The sequence below is a fragment of the Acipenser ruthenus genome, chromosome 20, assembly GCF_902713425.1.
Source record: "Acipenser ruthenus chromosome 20, fAciRut3.2 maternal haplotype, whole genome shotgun sequence".
Taxonomy (NCBI): Eukaryota; Metazoa; Chordata; class Actinopteri; order Acipenseriformes; family Acipenseridae; genus Acipenser; species Acipenser ruthenus.
In genome coordinates, this window is record NC_081208.1 from 2,939,259 (window position 1) to 2,966,645 (window position 27,387).

Genomic DNA, 27,387 nt, shown 5'->3' on the forward strand with positions numbered 1-27,387 from the left:
AGCTAACCCCAAGCCACCACTCACTCACTCACTCAGAATAAAAAACAACCTATATTACATCTTGTTTTGAGATGAAAGAGCAAAAAAGCAACAGCATAAAATCAAGACATTTATAATCATTTATCTGTGCTGCATGGTCCGGCAGCAGCTAAAATGATACAGTATAGTGTAGCGCGCGCACGCACACACGCACACACACACACACACACACTATGAGATAAGACAGTAAACTGAATGCTTTAAAATGTCACCTACAGTGCATCTTAACAGTAGTCCAGCTACATTTAAGGAGTATTTTTAATGCATCATTTCAAATCTCGGGTGAGAGGGGCTAAAAAGCATACACGTACAGTCGGCTATATTATAGCTTTATTGTGTTTTGCCAAAAAGGATTACAAAAACGCAGCTGCAGAAATAAAAAATAAAAAAACTGCTCTGTGACTGTTTTTAATGCATTAGCTTGAGCTGCAGAAACCATTCGCCAGAACCCGGAAAAAGATAGGACCTTACCTTAAAGAAACATTATATGTATTTATTTTGTAGAAAATAGCTGTATATTTTTAAATGTACACTTTTCTACCAAAAACGAACGATAAATAAGTCATAGTGAAGATTTAGTTAACGTGTTCTCCTGCACGTTACTGGTAGTGTCTGGTTTCCATGGAGACGTTCTAAACAAACCTGTTGGTAGCTGTGTGCAGGGAGTGCGGTTGACGGTCAGTGTTTCTGTGTTTGTTGTAAGTAAATGAGGAACTTTACATTCTTTGTTCAGAAAATAATATCTCGTTTTACCTTTTTGCCTTTTAATGTATAATAAATTGTGATATGAGTAACCGACAGTATCCTTGCTTTTCAGCCTGGTTTGAGCATGGAAATTCCAGATTTTCCTTCTGGTTCAGAGGGGGAGAATGCACTCCTTTCAGAGGAACAGAGTCCAACGCAGAAAATGTGGACAGATGAAGAAACAGAAGGTTATTGCTTTTCCTTCAGAAATACAGGGTCAGTCCAGCCCAAGGGAGCCACATTCTGGGGTGGAGTTTCCTCCATTGCTGGGTGGCGTGCATGCTAAAGAGTGGTTGTGTAACTCATGCCTCACATGGTGAGAGCTTTTGTTCCATGTGGAGACCTAGACAAATAAAGCCAGTATCATTATTAAATGTATTTCAAGGGCACTAGTTTTTAATACAGTATCTAGATCCATAACTGTGTAGATACTTGAATAGGCCCCTTTGCTTGCATCCTCCATAGCACACAGTAATAATAATAACAATAAAAAAGCTTTTGTTATTTACAAGAATCTGTATTGTGCTTGTATACAGTGAATCATTTGCACTTGCCCATGTTACATAAGAATAAAAGTGGATAAGTCTTTGCAATACTTATAATAGTGATCGTAGTAGCGATGTACGGTAAACTGTATAAATCAAGTATTCATTTTACAATGCTATTCATCAAATTGAGTTCAGTAACAGTAACATTTTCTGGTAATATTGTGCTACCATAGATATACTCTTTTTCTGATATCTAATCACAGCACATCGGTTTCATTGTTTTTCAGAAACAAATGATAATTGCTTTCTCTGCAATCAGGCAAAGCACCTTTCCAGGGTCCGTTTTCCTTCCCAAATTGTGTTTTAGCGGTTGAGCAGTTTGCAATGTGCGTTTTGCACTGTTTGAATGTGCCTTTCAGAACAGTTACATTAACTCAGGGAATCACTGCAACTGCATTTTTCAGTAAAAATGTAATGAAAACATTTCACATAACTTTTTTTTTATCTCTAAATAACAAAGTTCTTAAATATGCAATTGATATCATATTTACCACAGCAGTTCCAGAGCCTACATTTTTTCGTAGCCTACATTTTAACAACAGCATTTATTTAGAAATCAAGACATAATATCCTCACACCTTGCAGGTTCACTAATTACACAAGGTGGTCAAGGCCAGCATTTTGTCTGTATCCAGGCTTCTATGAAGAAACTTGAATCAGACAGATAAGCTGTGAAAATACACTATATTGCTCAGTTTTCTGTTGGTATACCTATTCATTTCTCTGTTAACCTGATACTTTGGACATAAAAAAAAGTGTCCGATACAATTCTGGTACTATTATTATTATTGCCTTGACATCTGTTTTGTTTGATGGGCCCAAAAACAGGCACCCAGTAGAAATGTAGTGCTGTAGTGTTTGTGACAATTTCCTTCCTTTTTTTAAGATGAGGAGACAGGAGAAGAAGGATTTAAAGATGAAGAAACGCTGTTTCCGAAATCTGTGGATGATTTCGGGTTCAGCTCTGAGTCAAGCTGGTGGGTGATATGTTTTTATATGGTATGGAAACATAGTGGGTTGTTTGTGTCGGTCCACCTGTCTGTCTGTGGAGAGGGGGGTCAGGTATGGGTATTTAAGCGCAAGCAGTTAGGGTGTTAGAAATGTTGTATTAATGTGTTTATGCATGAGTGTGTTCATATCTGCCCCTATTCTAATAACAAATCTATAATTTTATTTATGCATGGAAAAGGCGTCACATTAACAACAGATCACAGTTAGTTTTGTGTAAGAAATCCCAATGCAATTTGTAGGAATTCTGTTTTTATACTATGCTGTGGAGTAGACTAAAATTCTGAAGGTAGCAAACAACCTGGGGATACAAACTACATTACCATGCCACGTATCTGAATGCAGAAAAGAAAATACGAGTTCTTTTCCTGGGTACATTCAATTTCATTTTGTTCTACATGATTGCATTTCAAGGGCTGACAAATTAGCTTTGCTGTAAGTTTTTTCGATGAAACACGCAAGATGACACTGGGACTATTGTGAGGTCCAACACTGACTTCAAGTTAGAAAAGCTGATTTATGTATTTAAAACATTAATGATAAAAGTAAATAAAGCAGCTGCACAATGAGTTTGAAACTTAAAGCGATGTCAATATATATATATATATATATGTTTTTCGACAGCCACATAAAAGATTAGATTTAGCAGCACAATTATCTGAAACAAATGTGTTTGGATTTTGTACAGCATTATTCCATTATGACTGGCTGCTAAATGTTTTTCCATACCTAAATGTTTTCCTGTTCTGTCATGAAGGGATGGCGATGAGGCCAATCTGGCTGTCGATTTCGATGTCAATAAGAAGATGAGCTATGCTGAGAGATCACGGATGTACAAGCTGCGCAGAAACTTGGACCAGCTGGACTCCTTCCACAAACAGAAGGAGTATGAGGTTCTGAAAGCCAGGTTCGTCTGTTAGAATGAGTCTTAAACCTACCATGTAGCCCCAGTGTTGCCCACACTGCGTCTACACCAGCTAAGCACAGAAGGTTAATTTCCACATGAACTGGTTCATCTGTTAAATCCCATTGTTTATTTTTTGGTCAGCACTTTATCTGCCTAAACCTCAGTCATTTAATTCATTTAACCCCAGAATTTCATGCTTTCAGTTATTTTAAAATGTGGACCCTCATGCATAGTGTCACACGACAAGGTGAACACGATAACTACCTTGTATTTTCTTCTTCAAACATTTCAATGTTTTGGGTATAATCCACAACACAGTTAATTTTATACAACGTTTTGCTTATGTTTAACCTATAAATTACTGTATTCCAAGAGTATTTGTGTGCACTGGTTCCAAAATCCTGTACTGAATACTCTAATTCATTATTGCTTTATATCATAATTCAATACAAATAGGAAGGGTGAAAAAAATGTAACAATGTTTCTGTTTCGTGACTCTGTCATTAAGCCATCTCAGGAAGAGTGAAGAGAGCCATCATTTTTCATCTTTTTATGTCACTGGTAACAGATTGCAATGATGCAGCTCATTTGGTGGCAATGATAATTCACATTATGGGACCAAGAGCTGATCTATAGCCGTGATTAGAAAATGTTTCTGGAGCTTTTCCCACACTGCAGCTCCTTCATCTGTTCTAATGTTGTGCAATTGGAGAATTTCTTATACTGGATGTCTGTATTAACATACGTTAGCAACCTACTATGTATTTTAAAGAAACATTTAAAAGGCAAAACAAAATGTCTAAACGGTATGTTACGGTATGTCAGCTACATTTAAATAAAAAATACCAAGGAAGTAAAAAAAAAAGGCAGAGCTATTAGTGGTTTTAAAAAAAAAGTTTTCTCTACAAGTCTTGGGTTCAGTTTACTTTGGAAATTCCGTGTCTAATGATCTGGCTGCAGCAGAGTAGAATCTTTGTTAAAGAACTGTCAAATCAATAGAATCTAGGGGGAGATCCAATAAGGAGATACCAGGTTTAGGCTATCAGGCTTTTCTATGATCTTCCCATATTCAGACTTTCTTTTTATTTACTGCAAGTACATTTTATTGAATGAGATTGAGGAGTTATCCTTGCTTGACTCAGTATCTGAAAACTTTAAGACAGACTTTTAGTTTTATTTTATTTTTTTTAAACTACTACATGCAGAACATTACGATAAACTGAATATGATGTAATGTGATCTAATGAGATTGGAAGGCTTGCTGCTAAATATATAGAGAATAATATATGGTTAGATGTTATGCATTAACACCATCAAGTGGGTCTAATGGAGAATTTTAAATAGTGGACAGAATTTTTGTTGGGCTGCTTATTATTGAGCACATTTTAGGACTGTTAACACTTCATTATGTGCATCTCTCAATCTATAAACTATTGATATGCATACAGTATGCATGCACACACACATGTCTGAGTACAAAAATCATGGATCCTGTTACTATTTTCCTGCGCTTGCCTTGCAATGTGACTGATATTGAGTGATTTTGTTAAAAGGGAGGAACTAAAAACATGCCGGCTGCGCATCGCAGAGCTGGAGAAACAGCGAGTCGACGTGGAAGAAGAAATCAGCGAGCAGGAAAAAGCACAGAATACGTAGGTGGCCATTCCTTATAACTGGGGGGGGGGGAATACTACTTCTCATATGTCTCTTGACCCTAGCCTGAATAAATGGGATGCCATTTAGGGAGGGTTTTCTGTTTTCAGCTCATCCCTTTCTTTCCTTTTTCAGTGGTGATCCATAAAACAGCTTCAAAGTCAGCCCCCATTACCTCTTTTCTTCTATGTAATTGAGACACAGCTCGGAAAAAAAGTTTGTGCAGCAAGCGTTTTAAGTTTTTAACTTTGAGAACTTTCTTACACAGAATCCAGTTAAAAGGCTGTCTGTTCCCAGTGACAAGCGATACATTGTGAACTTACATTGAATTACTTTCCATACACTGGTTGAATTCGGAAACAGTTGTATTTGCCCAGAGGCATTCCAAATTGTTTCCTGTTAAATATGCATCATATCTCTTTCTATTTTATTATTATTTTTTTCATTCTATATCCAGAGCGGCCTTGTTTCGCTTGCGGGCACTGCACAGACGGCTTTGCGTGGAGCTGCAAGGGGAGGAGGACCTTGAGTCGCAGATTGAACTTGTGCTGGGAGAAAATGAGTGAGTGAAGTTGACCAGCGTTGCAAGCTTTCATCTGTGTGATGGATTTTTTCATACGCTAGCATGTAACGTCCCTCATACTGTAGGCTTTTGAAGTTGCAACGGAGGTCATAAAATCGAAATACATTTTGTTATCCTATTTCATAGGATTTGTGAAATACAATTTCCATGGAAAAAGAAAAATAAGTCTCACTGTTTTCTCACTCTATTTTGGTAGTACTGGCAGGTTGTGTGTGTTTCCATGTAGTTTTTCTTTTAGCCTGAGAAATTCTCATTCCAAATGCAAATAACCTAAAACAAATCTTGCTTATAAAACAACTATAAAACAGTTTTTATGAGTCAAATGGTAATAATCTGAAACGCTCAATAAATGGTGTCACGTAAAAAAACAAAAAACAAAACCAAACACTTAGCTCCTCGTACTGCATGCTTATTTTTTTCCTATTTGGTCAAAGAAGCTTGCCAATAGGATTTTCACAAACTGGATTTTCACTTTTTTTGGTCAATTGTACGTATTTTTTGCGTGAAAATGCGATTTCCCCTGCCTTTGACGTCGTACAATGTATAGAAGCGCATTTCCTATAGCACGTGGTATGTGACGACTTTCTAAGCTGCGTGGAACCCGGCCAGTGACAGTAGTGGTGATATATCTTTTTTTTTTCTTCTTTACTTTGCATGTTTCTGCATGTGTTTTATTTATTTTTTTTGGCCTGTATTTGAACTGCTTCTTCTTTCTGCTACCTTGAGATACGAGCTGTGCCAGGTCGAGGTGGAGCAGGGCAGATTCTCATCGCTTCGTCGTGAGGTCCAGAGAGACGAGGAGAAGAGCGAGACACAGCGAGGCTGGGAGGCCAATCAGAGGCTTCAGAAGGAAGAGGCAGCTGTGCGAAGAGCAGAACTCCGGAAACAGCTGGACAGAAAGTAGGCACTAGATTATACCAACCAAGATGCAATATTGTACAGACAGTAAAATGTCCAATTAAAGGAGACATGGTGAAACAAAAAAGGAGATTAAAAGGCGATACCCACGGAGAGAGGGAAATAAAAAGTTAATTTAGCTCCATGGGTGCCATTGAAAAAAAACTGCACATTTATTGTTTCATTACTTTTAGTGCATGTTTTTTTTTATATCCTCACTTCCCATTGACACAGCTTTTACCATGATATAATACAGAACTTGCTGATTCCAGTAACACTGTCAACAACTTGAGTTATTTATGTATTTTCCTTCTACATCTGCTAGGAAACAAATGAACTGCTTGAAGGAGCAAGAGGTGCAGCATCGAAAGGCAGTGGAAGACACAATGAAAAACCACAAGAAAGCTGTTCGGTTTCTGAAGGAGACGACGAGCAGGTAAGGTCATCATTTATCATCGAGGGACAAAAGGTAGCACCTGCTAAAACATTGCTGATTTATGGAGTTTTGAAACAGCACATGTGGCTAGGCAGTGATCACGCTGCCAGCACAAACAAAGCCCACATTAATAAGCTTGTATTTATCATAGCATTTATTGCACACACGAGTAACAGCTGAAGGTCTTACTGGTCATCTCATATTCTTTTTAAAATGCCTGATTAGACATAAAAAGCAACCCAATTCAAAATAATCATCAGTCTCTTCCAAAAAATAAAAAAATGATTATTTTTGCAATGGATTTTCTTTTATTTATATTTTTTACTTTACTTTGCAGTATGGCTAAGTTCTAAGACAGTTTACAAGGAGATTCGTATAGCCAAAGATTCTGTTTTGAGTATGGTTACAAGGCTCTTTAAACGCTGCAGAAAACATTCATAGTTGCTATGATGATTTGTATTGTATCTCTTGAGTGACAACATGATGCCATATTTATTACACCATAAATCAAACTGGAACAGCACAGGACCAACATGGGATACACAGAATTGGCATATGCATTTGCAATTTGTGTTACTGCTTCCTTACAACACATCAGCAAGTCTAAATATATATATATATATATTAAAACAACCAAAAATGGATGTAGGTATTCTTAAAAACAAATGGCAGTGAGCCAGAAACCCAAAGTTTCATTTGTAGTCCTCCTGTCCTAAAGGCCTTACTTTGATTATCATTGATTTAAAAAAAAAAAACTAAACAAAAAAAACACATGAGAAGAGCATGAGTAAAATATGGCAGTGAAATGTTGTTTACATTCTCAAGTTGCAAACAACACCAAAAATGATGTCAGCCAATGAATTTTACATTAAAAGCTTTTTGTTCAATAATGTATGCCATTGGCATACTAAACAAGCTGTGCGCATAGTGAACAACAAATAGTTTCCCTGCTCCACACTGGCTCAGCAGGTGAAGCCTGCTGTTTCTTGTCCCAGATTTGATTTCTAGTCTCTCAGGACGCTGTGAAAGCTGGTGATGTATTATCGGGCTTTGATGGAACTGTCAAAAAGGTTTGGCCGCAGGCAGATTTTGACCAACTTTTTATAAAGTAGGAACAGGTGTATGATACTGCCCTAACATATAGGCTTGCTGGGGAACTGATTTAACAATGCTTCACTGTGCTTTCAACTAAGCTGTGCAACTCTTGTCAGTGGTTTTAACATTGAACATACTTTTCACCCTTGAGAGATGCATCTCTGACATTCAGAGCTCAGCTAATTATCGACCCGTCCTTTTGCTGTAGAATTCATCAGAAAGAAACTGAGAAAGAATTACGAAGCCGAGAGGAGATGGAAAGACGGACGCAAGCTGTTTTGTCACTGAAAAGCAAGATCACAGCTACCAAAGTAAGATTATGTAAATTGGTATAATGTGCCATACCACTATTACAGGAGTAGCATAGTTGGGCAAGGCCATGGGCCATGTTATATATAAATTCAATAAATCATTAATTTAATTCCATTGGTGGTTGTCTCCTTTCTGATTTTTTTTTTTTTTTGTCTGTTTAAGGAAAATATTCGTGCTATGCAGGCCCGTGATCAAGCAAAGGCTGCAGTGCAGAAGGAAGAGGAGAGACGGATCAGAGAGTCAGTGAGGAGAGAAGGAGGGGACGTCACCAAATATATGTACCAACAAAAGAGGCTGCAGGAGTTTGAGAGACAGAAACAGTGAGTCTTTCTTAAATGGAGGCATGCCCTCTAACGAACGTGATTCCTTCAAGCTGTTTTGTTTGTTGTCAGTTCAGTTTCCATGCCTATCTAATCATTGCCATTTCTGAAAACCTGTCAACAAAGCGCCAAATGCAGTGCTGTTTTTGTTACATAACATAACCGACCATCTGTTCTGTAGAAACTGGGCTGAGAACTCAATTTTTGCTTGCCCTCACAGCTATTAAATAACATGTGCCCACCACCATGCTGAGCCAGAATTGAACTAGCAAGCCATAGGGGAATGGCTTCATAACCCATTGCCAATTACCTGTGCCACCAAGCTTCCTGCCCACCTTAACCTCTTCTTGTTTTCTTCAAGGGCTTTCGAGGAGCAGAAAAAATCCCGTAAGGTTGAAATCCTCTCTAAGATCCTGCAAGAAGAAGCCCAGATGGAAAAACGCAAGAAACTCCTGCCTGATCTTTTTCCAAAAATGCAGAAAAGCCAGGACTTCATGCCAGAGTCTGGGAAACCTAGTGATAAATTACTGCAGTACTTAGAGATGACGTATGGGGAGGCAGATGATGAAAATTATAGACCCGTAAGTGAAGCCGAGCAGAACTGAAAGCACCATAATGCACAGAAATGGATTGAGGTTGTACAGAAGCATTCATAACTGGAAATTAATTATAGTCTCAAAACAGATGAAATCCGGTTCTTGTGGATTACATACATACATAAACGTGAAGTGTTATTAACTCAGGGAATCTCTTTAACAGATGACACACTGTCCCCCATTTATTGTGAATAATTAAGAATAATTTCTCAATAACCTGGCGTACAAAGACTGCAGATATCTGATCAGCATATAAACAAGATAGATTATTTGTTTAGATCTATTGAATCATGGTGCCAGCGTTGCTTAAATACATGTGCAGTCTGATACAGAGGGCTAACCGTATTTACAAAAGGCTTTATAGCTTCCAGTCATTAGCTTTTGACTGGGAGTATAATATTTCTCTGTCACATCTACTTCTTGGACTCACATCCAAGTTATTTATTCAAATTAACACTTTTTATATTGTAATTTAAGTAACATATCTTTTTAAATAATCTTTCTTATATTTGAAACTGATTGTTAGGATTAATCAATGTTCTGTTCAGTGTGCTGTGGTTTGTATTAATGGGCAACTCTTAACACTTTAACCATTTATTACACTCCCATGGCTTGACTGTTATTTTCTTCCCCCACACAGAAGTGGCGTTCCCCTTCACCAATGTCCGAGGATGATGGCCCAATATCAGAAAAAGTGTCCCCTGGTCCTGATTTACCACCTGGCTCCCAAGACTACACTGAGGATGGAGACAGTGAAGAAGAGGCAGAAGAAAGCCTTGCTCAGCCTGAATTCACAGGATTATGGGATCAGAAGCACAAGACATACAAGGTAGAGGGTATTTTATTTAGTAATAGAGGGACACATGTTTGAAGCAAGTGCAAAGGCAAAGGCAGATTTCAGAGGTATAAAATAATTTTTTGTATTGCATAAAGCTAGCTGGAAACTACTCAGAACTGGTCAGGCAATTTTTTATTCCTAGTTTTGTACAAACTGAGCAGGAGGACTCAAACTCAGACACCAATAAGGTAAACAAGCCCAAATGCTTTGTGATATGATCCATCTAAGGAGGCAGTAATTGTATTTCTACACAAGAATTATGCTTTGAAAGGATGCGTAGTTATGACACTTTTGTAAGGCAGTTATTAAGTCGTTAGTTTGGGGAAATGTGATGGAATTCTTAACTCAATTATTTCAAACACACAAAATAGCTTGTCTTGTTGCAGCGATGAAATCTCTGGCTACAGGCATCGCTTCCCATTTGCTGGTATGTTTGAAGGTTACAAGAGAACATGACATGCAGCCATGCTATTCCTGTGGGAGGGAATTCAAGTGGAAAATGTAGTTTTAGCATTTAGTTCAAGAAATCATGTCTTTTTGTTATTTTTATTTTTTATTTTAATTTAGTAGTCGCCAATTTTTTTGTATTTTATCATTTTTTCCCAATTTAGAAGAGCCAATTATTTTTAGTCTCAGCTCACCGCTACCACCCCCGCACTGACTCGGGAGCGGCAAAGATGATCACACGTTGTCCTCCAAAGCGTGTACCGTCAGCCGACCGCTTCTTTTCACACTGCAGGCCCACCATGCAGCCACCTCAGAGCTACGGCGTCGGAGGACAACGCAGCTCTGGGCAGCTTACAGGCAAGCCCACAGGCGCCCGGCCAGAATACAGGGGTCTCTTGTGCGCTGTGAGCCGAGGACACCCTGGCCAACCTAAGCCCCCCCCCCCCCCCCACTATTGCGCTATCTGACTTAAGCATCAAACATAGTGAAAAAAACACTACTGTAAATTACGAAAGGCTCTTGTACAGTACAAAATATAGTACATTAGCGTAAATATGGCCTAAGTTATTACTGTAGCTTTAAGTGAGTGTTAGAGAACCACACGTTTGATATTTCTTATGTATACTTCTTGCATACTTGGTAGTTTACAATGTTTTTTGTTTATGTGATGTAATGTGCTACATTTATGCTGCCAATACTTTTCATATAATTATCTCTAGGACATTTCAGATTGGTCAGCAACCAGCCATTTCACCTCTTTGTGTTAAGTCACTGTCCCTATTCAAGAAGGCAGTGTCATTGCCATTGGGGGACAACAGTCCTCAAGTCCTTCTTAACTAATCCCTCCTGCACAGTTCTAGTGGTCAGTTTTTTTTTTTGCAGGATAAAATATCCCATACAATTTTATTATTGGACCAATATGCTGAAAACACAAACTTGCATAGCTTTTCATAGGTCCTTTCATTATCAAGTGAGGTCTTGACCCTTAAAGGTCCATCAATTTAAACATCTTGTGGCATGATTCTGTGTTGTATGTGTTCTTCAAGATACCGCAAGATGAGACTCGACCCAGACCCATTACTACAAACAAAATGGAGCAAGAGATTTTAGCTCGAACTCTGGAGAAACACCGGAGTGGAATCATCCAAAAGCAGGTTGTGGTTGGTAGGGAATTCAAGGGATGCCCTTTCTACAGCAAACCGGACGTCATCCACTTCAAGGTAAGAGCTGTTTTAGTTTGTCTACTGCATTGACTGTGCAGAGACTTACTGAAGTTACTGGAACCAAAAGACAGTCCACTTTTGATAAAATCTGTAAGTTGAACTTTCAAGTTTACTTGTGTATTAACGTAAACTCTGATCAGCTCTGACAAAATTGCTAAAAATCACTGGGTGGCAGGCTGATGATATTTAACTGCAAACATAGCTGATTTCCCAGTTTGTTTCAGGATTTCGAAGTTGGAAAAACATATAAGAAGAAAATAACGCTGACCAACTCTACATACACCATCAACTTTTGCAAGCTGGTGGGAGTCAGTGAGCACCTAAGAGATTTTATTTATCTCCAGTGAGTACCGCTGCTGTTTATTAAAGTAATCAAAAAAGCATTAAGTGACCTCAGATTGATCTGTGTTAAGAGGCACACAGACAGACAGCACAAATCAGAGCAAGTCAAGAAGAATGAATATATGTTACTGATAAGAGAGCTTTTTTTAACATACATATAAAAAATTCAACAGAAATACATGCAGGTAGGAGAAATTTGAAGCAGTATTTTTTTTCCTGTTATAGGTTTTTGCAGGTTCGTTTGAGCCTTCCTTTTAGTGCAAGGCGAACATCAAGATAAGGTTTTGCTAGCACTGCATTTTCCTGCTATACCTGACTTTCTGAAACCACAACTCAAAGATAGAGAATTAAATGTTTAAAGTCATACTTCTTCGTCCTTTAAGTCTAATATGTCTCGTGGTAATCCATCACCATTGCTTCGTCTTGGTTTTTTTTTGTTCTGTTAAGAAGATTAAATGGACCCTTCTGGACTTGTGACCCTCTGAATGAATCAATTAGAAATTAGTTGAATTCTATCTTCCAGAATAATGGAAGCATTCACAAGGAAAAGACCCAAATTATAAGTATGGCAGGTGCATTTTTCCCAGATTTACCCAGGATGTAACTGAGGAAAAGTCAAATTGCATCTTGCACCAACTTTGCTGTACACATGTTTAAACTTTAAGTTTTTCAAACAGGTATAGATCTACAATATCTATAATATTTTACAAAGTATAATGCACCACACCATCAATACAATAAAAGTCGCAGTAATGATTCAGAGAAATTTACTTCTTGGTTTTGAATACATTTGATTACAGGACAAGAATCTGTATAAAAGGGCTAATTAAATACTGTAAATGCTGGTTTTAATATAGAAACATATTCTCTCCCGCTAAACGGTGAGCTCAGTCACTGGGAGTCTTGTACTTTTCTACATAAATCACTAAATAAACAGGGTTTCATTCTTCAATTTTCAGGAGCTGGCCTCCCAGGGGGCCGTACATTAGAAAAACGATGAGCGATAAATGGGCACTCTAATACAAAATGACAAATACAACTTTAAGTCTTATCCAGTTGGTCTAGCAAAGATACAGCCACCTCTCAGCAAACAGAGTCATCACAGCCTAATACTGGAAGAAGAGTTATACTCGGTACCCTGTAATTCCACAATCCAGAGTGGATTAGGCTCTGCACAGAACACCAGTCCCTTCTCCAGTTCTCTCCCTGTATTCGCTGCTTTTGATAAATGACTGTAGGCTTTTGCTTTAATTGTACAGTGGGTTGGTGATTGAAACAGTTCCCCCAATTGGGAACAAAGCCAGATGAAAAAAAAAAACAAAGTGAATTTCACAAGGTTAAAGAATGGGTGTTTGACTACTGCCCAAAGGTTCTAACATGTGTACACATTCCTTTAGGTGTACAAAAAAGCAAACCACTTTAATTAACGTAAAAATGGTGGTCACTAGCAATGCCTAAACCTGATCTTGGACAGGAATTGAATAGAGTCACAGGCTCTAGTCCTTGGCTGCCAATCAAAGGTAGCTACTCCCAAGATTCTGTGACGTAAGAATTCAGTTGCTGAATTATTATTTTATCTTTTGTTATTGCAAAATGCCATTCGCTCACGCTCCAGCTGAGTGGCACAAAACATTTCCCATGAAATGGACAGGTCCAATTGTATTTCATACACAGCGAACGCAATGTTCTACCTCGCTGCATTTTTGACACCTACAGGGCCCTCTGGTAAATTCATTGCAGTCTTGGTGATTAATACCAATGTTATTGTCTAGAAGCTGCTGTGTTGTTAAACCGACTGTCTGCCAGATCTGAAACAATCTTTACTCCTCAAGCCATTTGTTATTTTTTCAAAACTGCTGCCCAGATTCTCTAATTTATAGAAAATATTGTCTAATTTATAGCAAATATGCTTTCAATAATTCTCACATATTTTGGCATAACAAGTTTGCAACATTAAAAGCATACTGCAAATAGCTCTACAAATAAACTGGACTCTTTTGCATGTAGGAAAAGGTTATTATTTCCTGCTGTTCTATTTTATTTCTTTATGAGAAAAGTTCCAAATAAGAAATATTATTATTTTGGGTGTTTAGAAAGGTTAAATCTGTCTACTTTTTGAGAAAAAAGGGCATTGCTATCTTGGAGTATTACTTTGTACAGAATGTACATTTACAAGTGTTCTGCTGCCAAGCAATGCTATTTTGATTAGATGTTCCTGTTTTAAAAAAGCTTTCAATGAATTACCTTTTGAATGTGCTGTCAATTTGTGCCATCAGGGTTTCAGTAACTCTAATCCAGTTATATTAACTGCAATGTTGCTGTTCCTGGTTAAAATCCAGGTGCACTTTGTCCTAATTATGATTGGCACTATCTTTCCCTTACTGATGCTGCAGCTAAGTGTCTGAGCTTCATATAGAATATGTACATGTTCTGAGTTTTTCCTAATCTGATTAGATACTGTACACTCCAAATCTATCACTAATATAACACAACAGCTGCCTGCCTTTTAGAATCCCATAGTGCATCTTATTTCAGGGAAACAATTCGGCAGGGTACTTACTTTTCTGTATCTTCAACTGTTTGGTGTTTTTTGCACAACAGATCTGCTCTTTTATATTTATTCAGTAGGGTCGTGTCACCCTTTAGCCCCCAGGGATGTCTGAAAATCTTACTGCAAGCATTTTTTCTATCGCAAATCTGATTATTTATTTCCCATCCAGCTTCGATCCTCCTGGCCAGATGTCTGCGGGAATGGCCTGTGACTTGGGGGTGACATTTAAACCCATGGTAAGACACAGCAAAAGCCCTGTAAGAAAGTGGGAATATGATTGAGTCCTTAGCTTTTCACATTTTATATTCTTTACGATGCCTTGAAGCACTTAGTGCATGTTTATGTATGCTTTCTGTCTTCATTCATATTGACATAGATAGAGATACAGAAGGAAAAAAAAGCATGTGTTGTCTTTAGTTTTCCCTTATATCGGTTCATTACAATGCACAGCAGTGTTGTGGTCCCTGTTACATCCCATTTACTGATCTCACTGTTTATAGAATACAATTATTCATTTATTTCGCAAATAAAAAAATAAAAAATAATGAATTGATGCTTAAGCTTAAGACCTTGGGATGTATGAAATTACTTCTCGTACATTTGTGTACTCCGTCAAGCATCATACTGTCTATTTTGTTTTCTACAGATAAATGAGGATCTGTTTGGAGAAGTGACGTTTCTGGCTCAAACCGGCCCTTTTGCAGTTCCCCTGAAATGTATCATCAAGAAATGTGATGTAGGCTGAACTAAATTACAACAGTATGACAGTAACATGAGACTACTGAATATACAAGATATGCACATACATTTGTGAGATGTCTAAGGATTCAAAATGTTTGATGCAAGTAGACTTTTCTAACAATAAGACCAAAACTGAATCTTCTATTTCTGACAACATATACTATAGGGGAGCACTTCAGCGAAGAAGTTAAAGGTGCTGTACTGCCTTTCTTTTCCAGATTGCATACAGAAGGAAAAAGTATTGTACCCTTGTTGGTTACTTACATCTGATGTTCAAATGGAATAGTTTCTGGATTTCATTAAAGAAATACATGCAACAGTACCAGTTCTCATTTCTCAGTTCAATGTTATTTTTTTGTTCATTGTTCGTTCTATGTCTGGCATCTTTCTCCGAATCATCAGGTTTTTACTTCTTAATATTGTTTACTTCTTTTAATATGGAGCATCACATGTAAAAAAAAAAATGTAAACCACATCACTTTCTTCCGGAGCGAAAAAAACGGAGCAATAGGTTAAAAAAGAAGTGAAGTGAGCAGACAGATGCATCCTTTTTTTTTTTTTTTAATGTCGCTTGCCTTGTTATTTTTTGCCTTGTTTTCCCCTCACAGCTGGCTGTCGATAGCAGCCTCATTGACTTTGGTACCCATGTGGTGGGCGAGACAATTTCACGGACCATCACCCTGTCCAACCGAGGGGCCCTGGGAACAAAGTTCAATCTGGTGACGTCAGCGAGCTCCAGTGCTGTCCGACTCACTCCCGAGCCCTCCCCCCTGGGACAGCCGGTGGGTTAAGATGCAATGCATGGAAGGCATCCTACAACACAAGGGCTTCTGAATGATGATTAGCAGCAATAGAATATATCAGAATGTAATTCATTTTACCAGCTTTTAGTGCAAGCTTAACGTAACAGCTTAGTCAGGTGCACCACACACCTTTTGTGCAAGTAACTTAATCTGAATTAAGGCTCACAGGTGTAATGGAATTTTTGTAACATTGCAATTGCTTAGCTTGCTCAATGGCAAACAAATAGGTTTTCAGATAACAATACAGTTTGCAACGTTAGGTTTAAATAAAGACCTGTCCCGAGTCAATAGGACGAGCGGAACATGAGCTATAAGAAATAATAACTTTATGTGTAATAGGTATAAAAAGTGTATTTGTGCTTTTGACTGTAGCCGTGAGATAACAGGATGAGTTAGACGTGGCTTTCCGCACGAACATTCAAACTACCATCCTGCTATCTGCTTGCTTATCTACAGCAATGAATAGGTTTTCTCATATGCTAGCATCTGAATCAACATTACCTGCTCCTCATGTGATTAACTAGATGTTTTTGAGGTATGTTAATACCTGAATCAACATTACATAAACTCTCATGTGATTAATTTGATTATGTGTGACTAAAGCCACGTAGACATTAATTGAACTGCCTATATAAAGAAACACCAAACACAGGTTTGGTGAGCGAGTCTGCTATTGCTAACAGAGTCTGCGTTACTTTGTTGAACGCTCCCGTTTGCAAACGAAAATAAAAAGCTTTTGATTGAATTACAACGTCTCCTCATTGAGTCAATACGCGGGCTGGGATAAAGGACCGGGAAGGATAACCCCCCCCCCTTACCATACTTAGGTTCAAGGGGGACTGAAAACTTCCACTACACAGGACAAGCAGTGGCGTGGTTCAAACTGCTATGCATTGGGAGTGTTAAGATATTCCCTGGGATATACTCAAAATATACTATCATTCATATCAGAAAATATGCTGTGCACCCAGTGCTTCTATCCCATTGCTCATTAAATGGCAATAAAACAACATTCTTGTAACAGCTATATCATGATGTGTTTTGTGTTATTATAGACCCCCCAGGATTCCCCTTGTGCTGGTGTTGTATCAGAAGCTAAGGGAAGCACAACGCAGGACTCAGGAGAAAGCTGCAAAGAACAGTCGGAGGGCCCTGACCATTCCAGTGAGACACGCAGTCACAAGACAGCCAAGGAAAAATGTGGTAAAGAGTCATGCGTAAGGAGCAAATAAAAAAAAAAATAGCAGAAAAAAAAAACTTCTAATGAAATTAGTTTTCTTTCTTTAAAAAAAAAAAAAAAAACAGTTAAACCTGTGTCTGATAGATTTACATGTTTAGCTTTTTGAAGCTGAGAGGCTGTGGTTTCGGAAACAGCTCCTATTTTAATTCTTCTAGCGTCTTTATCCTCAAGTGAACAAACTCCCCTCGTACCAGAACAGCAGAACCAAGACATGGCTGTGACCTCTGACCTCATGTCGACGACCGGAAGTAGGGAGGAATTGCTTGAGTCCAGTGCACAGGAGTTACTGGAAACCAGTGAGATCAAGCCTGGAGAGGTGGGTAAATACTTTAGGATGATACTTGCTAACTTGCCACTGTTAGGGGTGGCGTCAATCAATGAATGATTCAGTCATCTCCCTATTCCTTAAGCTCAAATGAAATCACATTTCCTGGGGGGTTGGGGGAAGTGTTGAATAACTAGCCAATAAAGTGATTACATGTTGTATGTTGGTGACGTTTCTTCTTGAATTGCACCCATGCAAACAGCATGGGTCATAAAGAGATTAAGGGTTAAGGTATTGTTGAAAACGGTTTCTTATTTGCTATGTGCTTATCCAAAATAATCATTTGAACCATGTCTATTGCCATGCAAAGCTTATGTAAGCATATAGCAGCTGTGGTCATATGTAAAAAGTAAAAAAAAATGAAGAAAGAAAGAAAAATAAGGCTGCAGACTTTTTTTTTTAATTTTCAAAATTCAGTTTTAATCTTGGAAGTAGTTATACTTTATAGATGTCTCGTCTATATTATCAAAGGGATACCCAGTTAGACATTGGAGCTTGTTTGGCATTATGCTAACCATGGCAGCTGAAAGTAAGTATCTTGTGGATACTGTTTCTGACACTTAAAGAAAATTAAGAAGATGCTGATGCTCAGTACCCTTTGATGGGATTATTTTCACTTGTCAATTATGAAATCCTTCATGTCTCCGAGACTGTATAGTCTGTCAGAGTTTGAAATACACTAGTACACTTTGAAATCTTCTGTCCAGCTTGTCGACAACATGCGACTGTTTGGTGCCTGTTGTGATCATAGCAAATTTCTTACATTATGGAAAACCAGTCTGTATACTTTTAATCATTGCAACTCTTCACTTGTTATTTTTAACTGAGCTTTATTGCCCTTTCAAAGAAATTTGAATTGCAGTGTCAATTAAAAGAAAATGTAACTGCATAAATTAGTTATGTCATAGCATTAAATAGAAACAGTATCTGAAAGAATCCATCAGATCACCCCACTGTCCCTTTACGTTTAAACAAGTGATTTTAGTAAGATTTTACTCTATACGGGGGTATCTTTGATTTTTGTAAGAATGAAAACCTCCATTTCCCTCAGAATACATGAGGCATTGCTGTTTTCATGCATCCACTCAATTTTAATCATCTGCTATTCCGAATGGAGTTCCCTACTGTGAAGCTCCTTGACGTTGAGCACTTAATGTGGAAAACAATCTGTGTAATTTCAACCTACATAGCTTTCTAAAGCACATTAATAAAGTTAATGGATTGTTTGCATGACTGACACTTTTTTTGTTCTAATTTAGGAATTCATAACTCTTTGCCGTATTCTAAAAACAATATGTCCCCCTTTTTTTTGTTAAAGGATGAACTCATTAGTTATGTCAAGCACAACAATGGGTATTTAAAAAAGCGAAATCAAGCATGCCTGCCAACGGTGGTATCTAGAGTAACCCTAGACGTAGAGTATGGCTATTTTAAAAAAAATGTTGTGTACCTATAAATAGATATATTCATTATATAAGGTCTCTCCTTTTGTTTTAGGTGACCGAAGGTGAACTCAGACCATTCGGTTTTGTCAAACTTCAAATAATGTTTACGCCAACGATCCCTGGAGAGGTCCAGATGGACTTTGACATCAAGTTTTCTGACCCAAACTCTCAGGCTGTAAGTTTGCATTTTCTCCAGGTTTTCTCACCTGGTATTATGCCTAAAGTTAGAAATGTTTCTGTATCAGTTACCAAGACAAGTTTCTCAGCATTGTGTATACAATTTTACAACTAGTGTCATGCAGTCTTTTTGTGTAAATACAGATCCCAGTCAGAGTTCGAGGAGTTGCCATAGATGTGCCTGTGTGGGTTTCAAAGCCAAATGTTGACCTAAAGATCTGCATGTATGATCGCCTTTACCAGGATAGCATTCCTGTGCACAGCAGGTAAGCCTAGCAAAGGTGCTGAACAATTTCCCCATCATTAAGAGATTTTCAAGTAACAGCAGTAGGCTTTTTCTCTGATGCTTACCAGCACATCTGCTGTGATGTCTATGGGTATGAAGAGAGCACTCACCACAATGGAAAATAGTGTGGACTAAGCACATCAGAAACAGCACTTAAACCATCATTAGGATCTGAGACTAATTCAAAAGCCAAACACATAAACTAGGCAGACCCAAACAGATCAGATCAAATAAGATAAAAGACTGCCTTTAGCCGGGAAGGACTCCAAATCACTCTGCTATCCAGCAGAATAACAGATGTAAATGGCCTGATCAAAGAAAGGTATATTTTATCGTGTAATATTATGTCAGCAGTGATGTGTTAATCAAATGAAAATAATTATTGCCCCACATTCCCTCTGTTCACAGCATACGTTTGTATTTTCCCAAATGCTTTTGCACCAGCTAAAGCGATAATTGAATTGGGCCCCGTGACACAATCGATCTGTAAGCTGTTCTTGTGCCAAACAGATGTGTGCTGGGTAGATCTTGACAACAAATCTTAACAGGCTTTATTGTTTTTAACAAGTAAAATGAATGTTCCATTAGGATTCTACTTCATTCTTTCCCAAAAGCAGAACTGTAACATGTTTTGTATATCGCATTTCTGTAACTTGCACATATCCTTTATTCAATTAAACTTAAGTAAACTTTTCTTTTGTCACGCTCTCCTTGTTATCAAGGGAACCTTGAGCAGTGCAGCAGTGTGTAGGTGCCAGCTGGAGCTCAATTACACGTCTGTAGGAAGTAATGTTGTCTGAAAGCATGAAGGGCAATCAGTACTGTTCATTTATCCAGCAGATTGGGGTAGAAGACTGACGGAATAGAACCTTCCAAATCATTCTGGCTGGTTTTGGAAGTTTCAAGGTTAAACCGGATTAATCAATAGAACCTTTGAATCTTTGAATCAACTGGTTTAAAATATGCTTCAGAAGCTGAAATCAAACATTTAAACATTCCTAAATATCCCATATTAAACTTTTATTATTATTATTATTATTATTATTATTATTATTATTATTATTATTATTATTATTATTAATAATAATAATAATAATAATAATAATAATAATAATAATAATAATAATAATAATAATAAATTGCATAAATAGTTTTTGAGTTGGCGTTGAAAAGAAGATGCTAAACTGTTAATATAAAAAAATTCAAATATCCCCCTAGTGGGTTGAAACTATTCACAGATTTTTCCGAATTAAATCTTCCACTCACCTCTAATACCAGGCTGCAGAGGTGGCGCAGAGTAATTATCCACTTTCCCCCTCGGGGGTTTCATATCAAAGCAGCCCCTGGGCTCTGTAAGGGCTAAGAAAGACACAGGCTGCCATCTGGACCGACAGCTTTTAAACCAGGTGAGAAAATGGAAAGGGACGCCAGTTTACCTCAGGAGGTTCAGGGCTGTTATTCAGGGATGGACATGAGTTCATCAAGGGTCGAGGACTATTTGCAAACTTACCAATGCAAACAATGTGCAAATGCTGGGGATGCCAAAAGTCTAATTCATAACCATAATGTCCTATATAGATACAGCTATGGCCATCACCTAGATTTTTAGGATTGAGATATAATGACATAATTTAAATCCTTTTATTTAACATCATGTAATTAAAGTGTAAAATTATATTGCAAAAGTCTACCGGAAGCCATAATAGTAGTACGGTGGAGGCTGTGTGGTCCAGTGGTTAAAGAAAAGGGCTTGTAACCAGGAGGTCCCCGGTTCAAATCCCACCTCAGCCACTGACTCATTGTGTGACCCTGAGCAAGTCACTTAACCTCCTTGTGCTCTGTCTTTCGGGTGAGCAACATCCGAAGAATCCGACCCTTCCTCACCAACTATGCTACCCAGCTCCTGGTCCAGGCCCTGGTACTCTCCCGCCTAGACTACTGCAACTCCCTCCTGGCTGGCCTCCCTGCGTCCGCCACCCGTCCGCTCCAGCTCATCCAGAACTCTGCTGCCCGCCTGGTGTTCTCTCTGCCTCGCTTCGCCCACGCTACTCCACTACTCCGCTCGCTCCACTGGCTCCCGATCACCGCTCGCATCCAGTTCAAGACTCTTGTACTAGCCTACAGATGCCTTGACCAGTCTGCACCCAGCTACCTCCAGACCCTCATCTCTCCCTACACCCCCACTCGACCTCTCCGCTCCGCCTGCACTAGAAGACTAGCTCTACCACCGCTACGCTCCCCTGCCTCCAAAGCCCGCTCCTTCTCCACCCTTGCTCCGCAGTGGTGGAATGACCTTCCTACAGATGTCAGGACTGCCCAGTCCCTGACCACATTCCGGCGCCTCCTTAAGACTCACCTCTTCAAAGAGCACCTGTAGAACTCCTCTGTTTGTATCCTGGGACACTATCACCCTTCATGTAAATGTGCTTTATTTTGCTCTTATCAGCCCCTATTTTACTGCATTTAATCCTGTACTTCAGAATACTGTAATCTGCCAAGTTTTTAACCTGTAGTACTTTGTATTTAATCACATCCTGATGTAACTATCACTATTTAATCATATCCTGATGTAACTATCACTATTACCTGCTGTATTATTGAATTGTGGTTTGTCAAACTTGTACTTTACTTGAACAAAAGTTATTGTATTTCTTGCTCTTATTGTATTACTTGTATTGTAACGCTTGAAATGTTTTTGCTTACGATTGTAAGTCGCCCTGGATAAGGGCGTCTGCTAAGAAATAAATAATAATAATAATAATAATAAGTGACTGCAGCTGATGCATAGTTCACACACCCTAGTCTCTGTAAGTCGCCTTGGATAAAGGCGTCTGCTAAATAAACAAATAATAATAATGTTATATTTCGAAATGTCACATTTTCCAATTTTTTCAATTTTCCGTTAAGTGTATGGAAAATTACAAAGCGGTATGTAATTCAATATGTTAACGTAACAGTATTCAACCAGTTTCATTCGACTTTATAAGGCTAAATTAGTTAATTCTATAGAGGGGGATGCAGAACTTTTGGCCATAGCTGTATATATATATTATTATTTGCTTATTTAGCAGACGCCTTTTTCCAAGGCGACTTACAGAGACTAGGGTGTGTGAACTATGCATCAGCTGCAGAGTCACTTACAATTACGTCTCACCTGAAAGACGGAGCACAAGGAGGTTAAGTGACTTGCTCAGGGTCACACAATGAGTCAGTGGTTGAGGTGGGATTTGAACCAGGGACCTTCTGGTTACAAGCCCTTTTCTTTAACCACTGGACCACACAGCCTCCATATATATATACAATATATATACCAGTTCACTATACATACATACCAGTAAGCATGCCCTGTGCTGCTCACATAAATCAAAGACAGGCGCTGAATGAGTGTAGCACCAAGCTGCTTTCAGAAATTAAGATACCCTCAAGTAAGTGATTTATTTTCCAGCAATTAAACAATATATTGTTCATGCGGGTTATTGTGTTTGGATCTTTGAAGAGGTATAACAGGAGTTTCATGACTATTAAGAATTCCCACAGTAAAGCCCCATTTTTAACACCAGTTACAGCCTGTCCTTGCCACAGGGGGAACCATATGCTGGATCCTATTGAAATTGGGTCACCTCAACCCCAGGAAAAAAGCATTAAGAGTGTTTGTATTACCAGAAAATCTAACAAAAGGGAAAATGCTGTCAATGTGACACAGCTGCCTCAAGGTTAAACTCTTGTGGCACCAAAAATAATACTGTATTTACATTTCATTAGATGTGTTGTCGAAAACTATTCTTTAAAAAAATATGTGTTTATATATATATATAATGAATCATTATCATATCATCATTATGTAGCTGAAAAAAGCAACAATGTAAAGCATTAACATGTATTTTCTCTAATATAAATCATGTAATACATTTGTCCTTACTCCACACCATGTGTTTAATATGTATATATACTTTCTTTATGTAATCCTCTCAATATTCCATATTTTTAAGGGCGAACACAGCTGTTCGTGCGGCGTTTGAAGTGTGCAAGGAACTGAGAAACCACATGGAGCTGCTTCCAAAATCAGGTTATATTCAGGCAAGGTCCACCTTCAATGTGCAGCTCAAATTCCTTCCCAGGTAAATATTTTGTATTTTAACAATGTTAGCCCCCAGCCGACCTCTTTGGGGAGCAGTTTAGGGCAGTGATGGCAGGAGACAACTTAATGGAATAGATATTATAATTTACTATTAAAAATATCATAATTACTAAGAAAGTCACATTGAATGTAAAGCTACCACTGTATTTAGATGACCTGCCTATGGTTTTCCCATTTGAACTAACACACTGTATATCATCTAGTTTATTGCTCTTGGCCAGGACAACCAGGGTAAAGAGATAAATGAGCATTTGGAGAGAAAAAATGAGAACATTTTAATTTGTACAGCCTAATGAAAAAGGTCTTTAATTACAGGCTGAGAAGTGTTGAACATTTGACCATAATGGATTACTGTGACCAGAATGGCCTGTCATCACTGGGTTTAATAACTGAGGGGGCATATTTAAATTAGAGCTCAGAGAGGTGGGGGGGAGGGTTATTTTTAGGTAAGTTGGCTGCGGTAAAGACCGAACAGATTTTTCATCCACCATACCTTTTTGGTTTAGCGCCAGTGAGGCATATTGATAAGATAAGATTTGCAATCTGATGCTGTGGCGTTACGGGACACAAGTTGTTTTTTTTTTCCGACCCTGTTGGTTTAGAGCCAAGAAGAGCGCAAGCATGAATGCAATGCTGAGTGTCTTTATTCTTCTTTCACGGAATGGAAGGTTTAAAAAAAAAAAGGGGGGGGGGGATTAGGAATAAAATACTGCGGATCTTCTTGTCTCTCCCTAGATCTTATATCTGTGGGGACAAACATCTGTTAAATAATATCACAGTGTTTCACTGTCCGCTTATCTCTTGCTCTACAGTACACTGTTAACTTTTTCCCACATTTATCTTGCCCTGTAAAGTCGTATTCTTTTCAGATGGATTAAATAGAGAATAATGCACGAGGTAGTGTGTGATAAATGAGAATTGAATGCCCACCCGAGGGGTGGTATGCTACATAAACCCAGAGGTCAAAGCCAGAGGAGTTTATCCAAGCATCCCACCCTGAGGATGGGCATTCAATTGTAATTTATCACACAGTACCCCATGCAGTAGTTTTTTATAATCTCTGGGGGGGTTTACTCTACTTGGTCTATGTTGCTGGTGTTAATGAGCACGTGTTTCCCGTAATAACTGGCTGGAATGCCAAAAAGCTGAATTGTGTATACAGAGTTTGTCTTGTTCTGATAGTATAGTACTGTAGTACCAAGTGTTACCTAACCAGTGAACTGTAAAACGCTAAGGGGTACAAATCTGATCTAATTGTTTGAGAGGCTTTCTCCAGACTGTATTTCGCAATCTGTAGCTCCGTTTAATGTATCTTGGATGAGCTTTCTGCTTTTTTTTTTTTTTTTTTTGTCTGTCCTGGCAAGGATTACGATGGTTGTTACCGAGTCATGAAATCTTCATGGCCTTAGGGATACGGATGGTCCATAAGATCATAAGATTGCACATTGCAGGCAAAGGGTGAATAAGCAAACCTACAACAAGCTAAATACATGTGTACACAGCTGTCTATATGATTGTAGAATAGCCACAGGGCTAAAGACATTGTGTTGGTTTTCAAGTGCTTTGAGGAAGTGTAGTTTAAGGGCTTCATCAAAACATAAGGCATCTAAAATAACTTTTATGTGACTAAATTGGTGTTGCTAGCGTATTGTGTTTTTATATCTTTGTCCTATACAGTATTCTGAAAGTATACCTAGCTAAAAAAAAATACTGTGATTTAAATACATAAATATTTAAATTAAAATACATCAATCTGTCCTTTTAAGACAATTAAAAGGGGTTCTTTTCAGATGTAACATTGAATGCTTATGACCCCAGTATTGCAGCCCTTTCCATCTCTGGTATTATTTTGGTTAGGGTTTTAATTCTAGGGAACCTGATTTTCAAATAGCGGTAATACATGGTGATTCATGGGGAAAGTACAGGGACAATGCTAAATTGCTAAGTGCAAACTTAGTATGGTAAACAGTAAATTGTTTTCAGAGGTAAAGTGGTTAAAAATGGTAACAGGGTAATGTCAAGCCACATGCCTTTTGAGCAGACAGATGGAATTCTGCTATCCTGCAAGGATTTTCCACTTTCAACAGCCAAGCTAATTCAAGTGCCCAGCTCCAGTCGTGATTCTATTAGCAGAGAACAAGTGATTCTGTTAATAAATTATCATCAATGTCAGGTAGACATGACTGTGCCGATATACAAACACAAATGAATCCTACTTTTCCGAGGAGAAACAAAGGCATGTCAGGAATAGCTTGTGAGTGTCTTCCTTCAAGGTGCTTTCTTGCTGAGCTGAGGCCATTAGTTCTTTGCAAATTATTAAAAGTTAAAAAAAATGTTGCAGATGTCTGATTACTGCCATGCAACGTAACCCCAAGAAAAATATAAAAATCACAGCGTGAGCTCCTGCTGCTGAGAAACAGAAGTTAGTTTAAAATGCTTTTCTGTTATTTAGAAAACCGGACATCTGGAAACTTCATTAAATTTATATAAAGCCACAGACATTTACAGTTGTTACGTCATAGGCTTTTTACCGCAAAGACAGAACAAAAACATTTTTTGAAGGAGTTTGCATATCACAGAAGCTGTTTCTTGAATTTTTGACAATTTAATGAAAAAAAAAAACTCAAAGCTAATGTGTTGCATGTAGAGTCTCTTGTTGTATCATCTTGCGCAGTTTGGGCAAGAGATTCTGTCTGCTCAAACTGCCCAAAACTATGTCGTGACATATTAACTATTTATAAATCACAAAAAAAATGTTAGCCCTCAGCCAGCCTCTTTGGGGAGCAGTTTAGGGCAGTGATGGCAGGAGACAACTTAATGGAATAGATATTATAATTTACTATTAAAAATCTCATAATAACTAAGGAAGTTACATTGAATGTAAAGCTACCACTGTATTTAGATGACCTGCCTATGGTTTTCCCATTTGAACTAACACACTGTATATCATCTAGTTTATTGCTCTTGGCTAGGACAACCAGGGTAAAGAGATACATGAGCATTTGGAGAGCAAAAATGAGAACATTTTAATTTGTACAGCCTAATGAAAAAGGTCTTTAATTACAGGCTGAGAAGTGTTGAACATTTGACCATAATGGATTACTGTGTAGAAGATCATAATGGCCTGCCATCCTGGCTACAATGATAATGCAGCCAGGAACGGCTATTAAACATAAACAAATTGGCATCTGTACTAGAAAAAATAGTAGGTCCTTAACAGTGATTGGTTGATTTCTCATACCTGATTGTGATTCATAATAAATAACACAAGACTCTTGCGACACGTTTTTGGTCACATCCAGGTTGGTTCTGATGACATTACAAACCACTAGAGGGACCCTCACATAATTCAGAACCTGGCACTTTGTGACCAAAAAGTGTTATAGTTAGTCCCGTTGTTGACAATCTAGGAAAGTTTATATCACACTTCATTTTACCCATTAAACCAGCCTTCGAAAGAACATTTATCAGATAACTTTAAAGTTTTATGAATAGGGCTTATCGTTCTTAAAGCTGACTTCAGCTGTGCTCATTTCTATGAAAATATAGAACGGAAGAACTGAAGTACCATCACTAGATTTTGACTCGTTTAGATGAGAATGCAGATATCGCTTCAAGTTCCCTGCTCTGCTTTCTTCGTGCATTTAAACTGACATGACCATGGTTACTGCACAGATAAACACATTTCTCTCC

At 38.2% G+C, this 27,387-nt stretch overlaps 1 protein-coding gene across 2 annotated transcripts in view; it reads left to right on the forward strand.

The window, feature by feature from the left end:
- The first annotated feature begins 639 nt into the window (after positions 1 to 639).
- LOC117425884 (cilia- and flagella-associated protein 74) overlaps positions 640 to 27,387 on the forward strand; it is a 39,584-nt gene continuing 12,836 nt past the window's right edge. The window contains exons 1-22 of one of the 2 annotated variants that reach the window (XM_058993126.1): positions 640 to 737; positions 857 to 971; positions 2,218 to 2,308; positions 3,097 to 3,246; positions 4,800 to 4,898; positions 5,357 to 5,461; positions 6,209 to 6,382; positions 6,705 to 6,815; positions 8,119 to 8,221; positions 8,385 to 8,542; positions 8,904 to 9,123; positions 9,779 to 9,967; positions 11,470 to 11,643; positions 11,871 to 11,989; positions 14,709 to 14,775; positions 15,186 to 15,275; positions 15,889 to 16,062; positions 17,139 to 17,286; positions 17,479 to 17,639; positions 19,146 to 19,268; positions 19,415 to 19,536; positions 23,546 to 23,674. In XM_058993126.1, the coding sequence (XP_058849109.1) occupies positions 869 to 971; positions 2,218 to 2,308; positions 3,097 to 3,246; positions 4,800 to 4,898; positions 5,357 to 5,461; positions 6,209 to 6,382; positions 6,705 to 6,815; positions 8,119 to 8,221; positions 8,385 to 8,542; positions 8,904 to 9,123; positions 9,779 to 9,967; positions 11,470 to 11,643; positions 11,871 to 11,989; positions 14,709 to 14,775; positions 15,186 to 15,275; positions 15,889 to 16,062; positions 17,139 to 17,286; positions 17,479 to 17,639; positions 19,146 to 19,268; positions 19,415 to 19,536; positions 23,546 to 23,674 (2,810 nt within the window). In that variant the 5' untranslated portion in view covers positions 640 to 737; positions 857 to 868. Of the gene's footprint in view, positions 738 to 856; positions 972 to 1,014; positions 1,100 to 2,217; positions 2,309 to 3,096; positions 3,247 to 4,799; positions 4,899 to 5,356; positions 5,462 to 6,208; positions 6,383 to 6,704; positions 6,816 to 8,118; positions 8,222 to 8,384; positions 8,543 to 8,903; positions 9,124 to 9,778; positions 9,968 to 11,469; positions 11,644 to 11,870; positions 11,990 to 14,708; positions 14,776 to 15,185; positions 15,276 to 15,888; positions 16,063 to 17,138; positions 17,287 to 17,478; positions 17,640 to 19,145; positions 19,269 to 19,414; positions 19,537 to 23,545; positions 23,675 to 27,387 lie in introns of those variants that run through there. The other variant, XM_058993125.1, reaches the window with a different exon arrangement.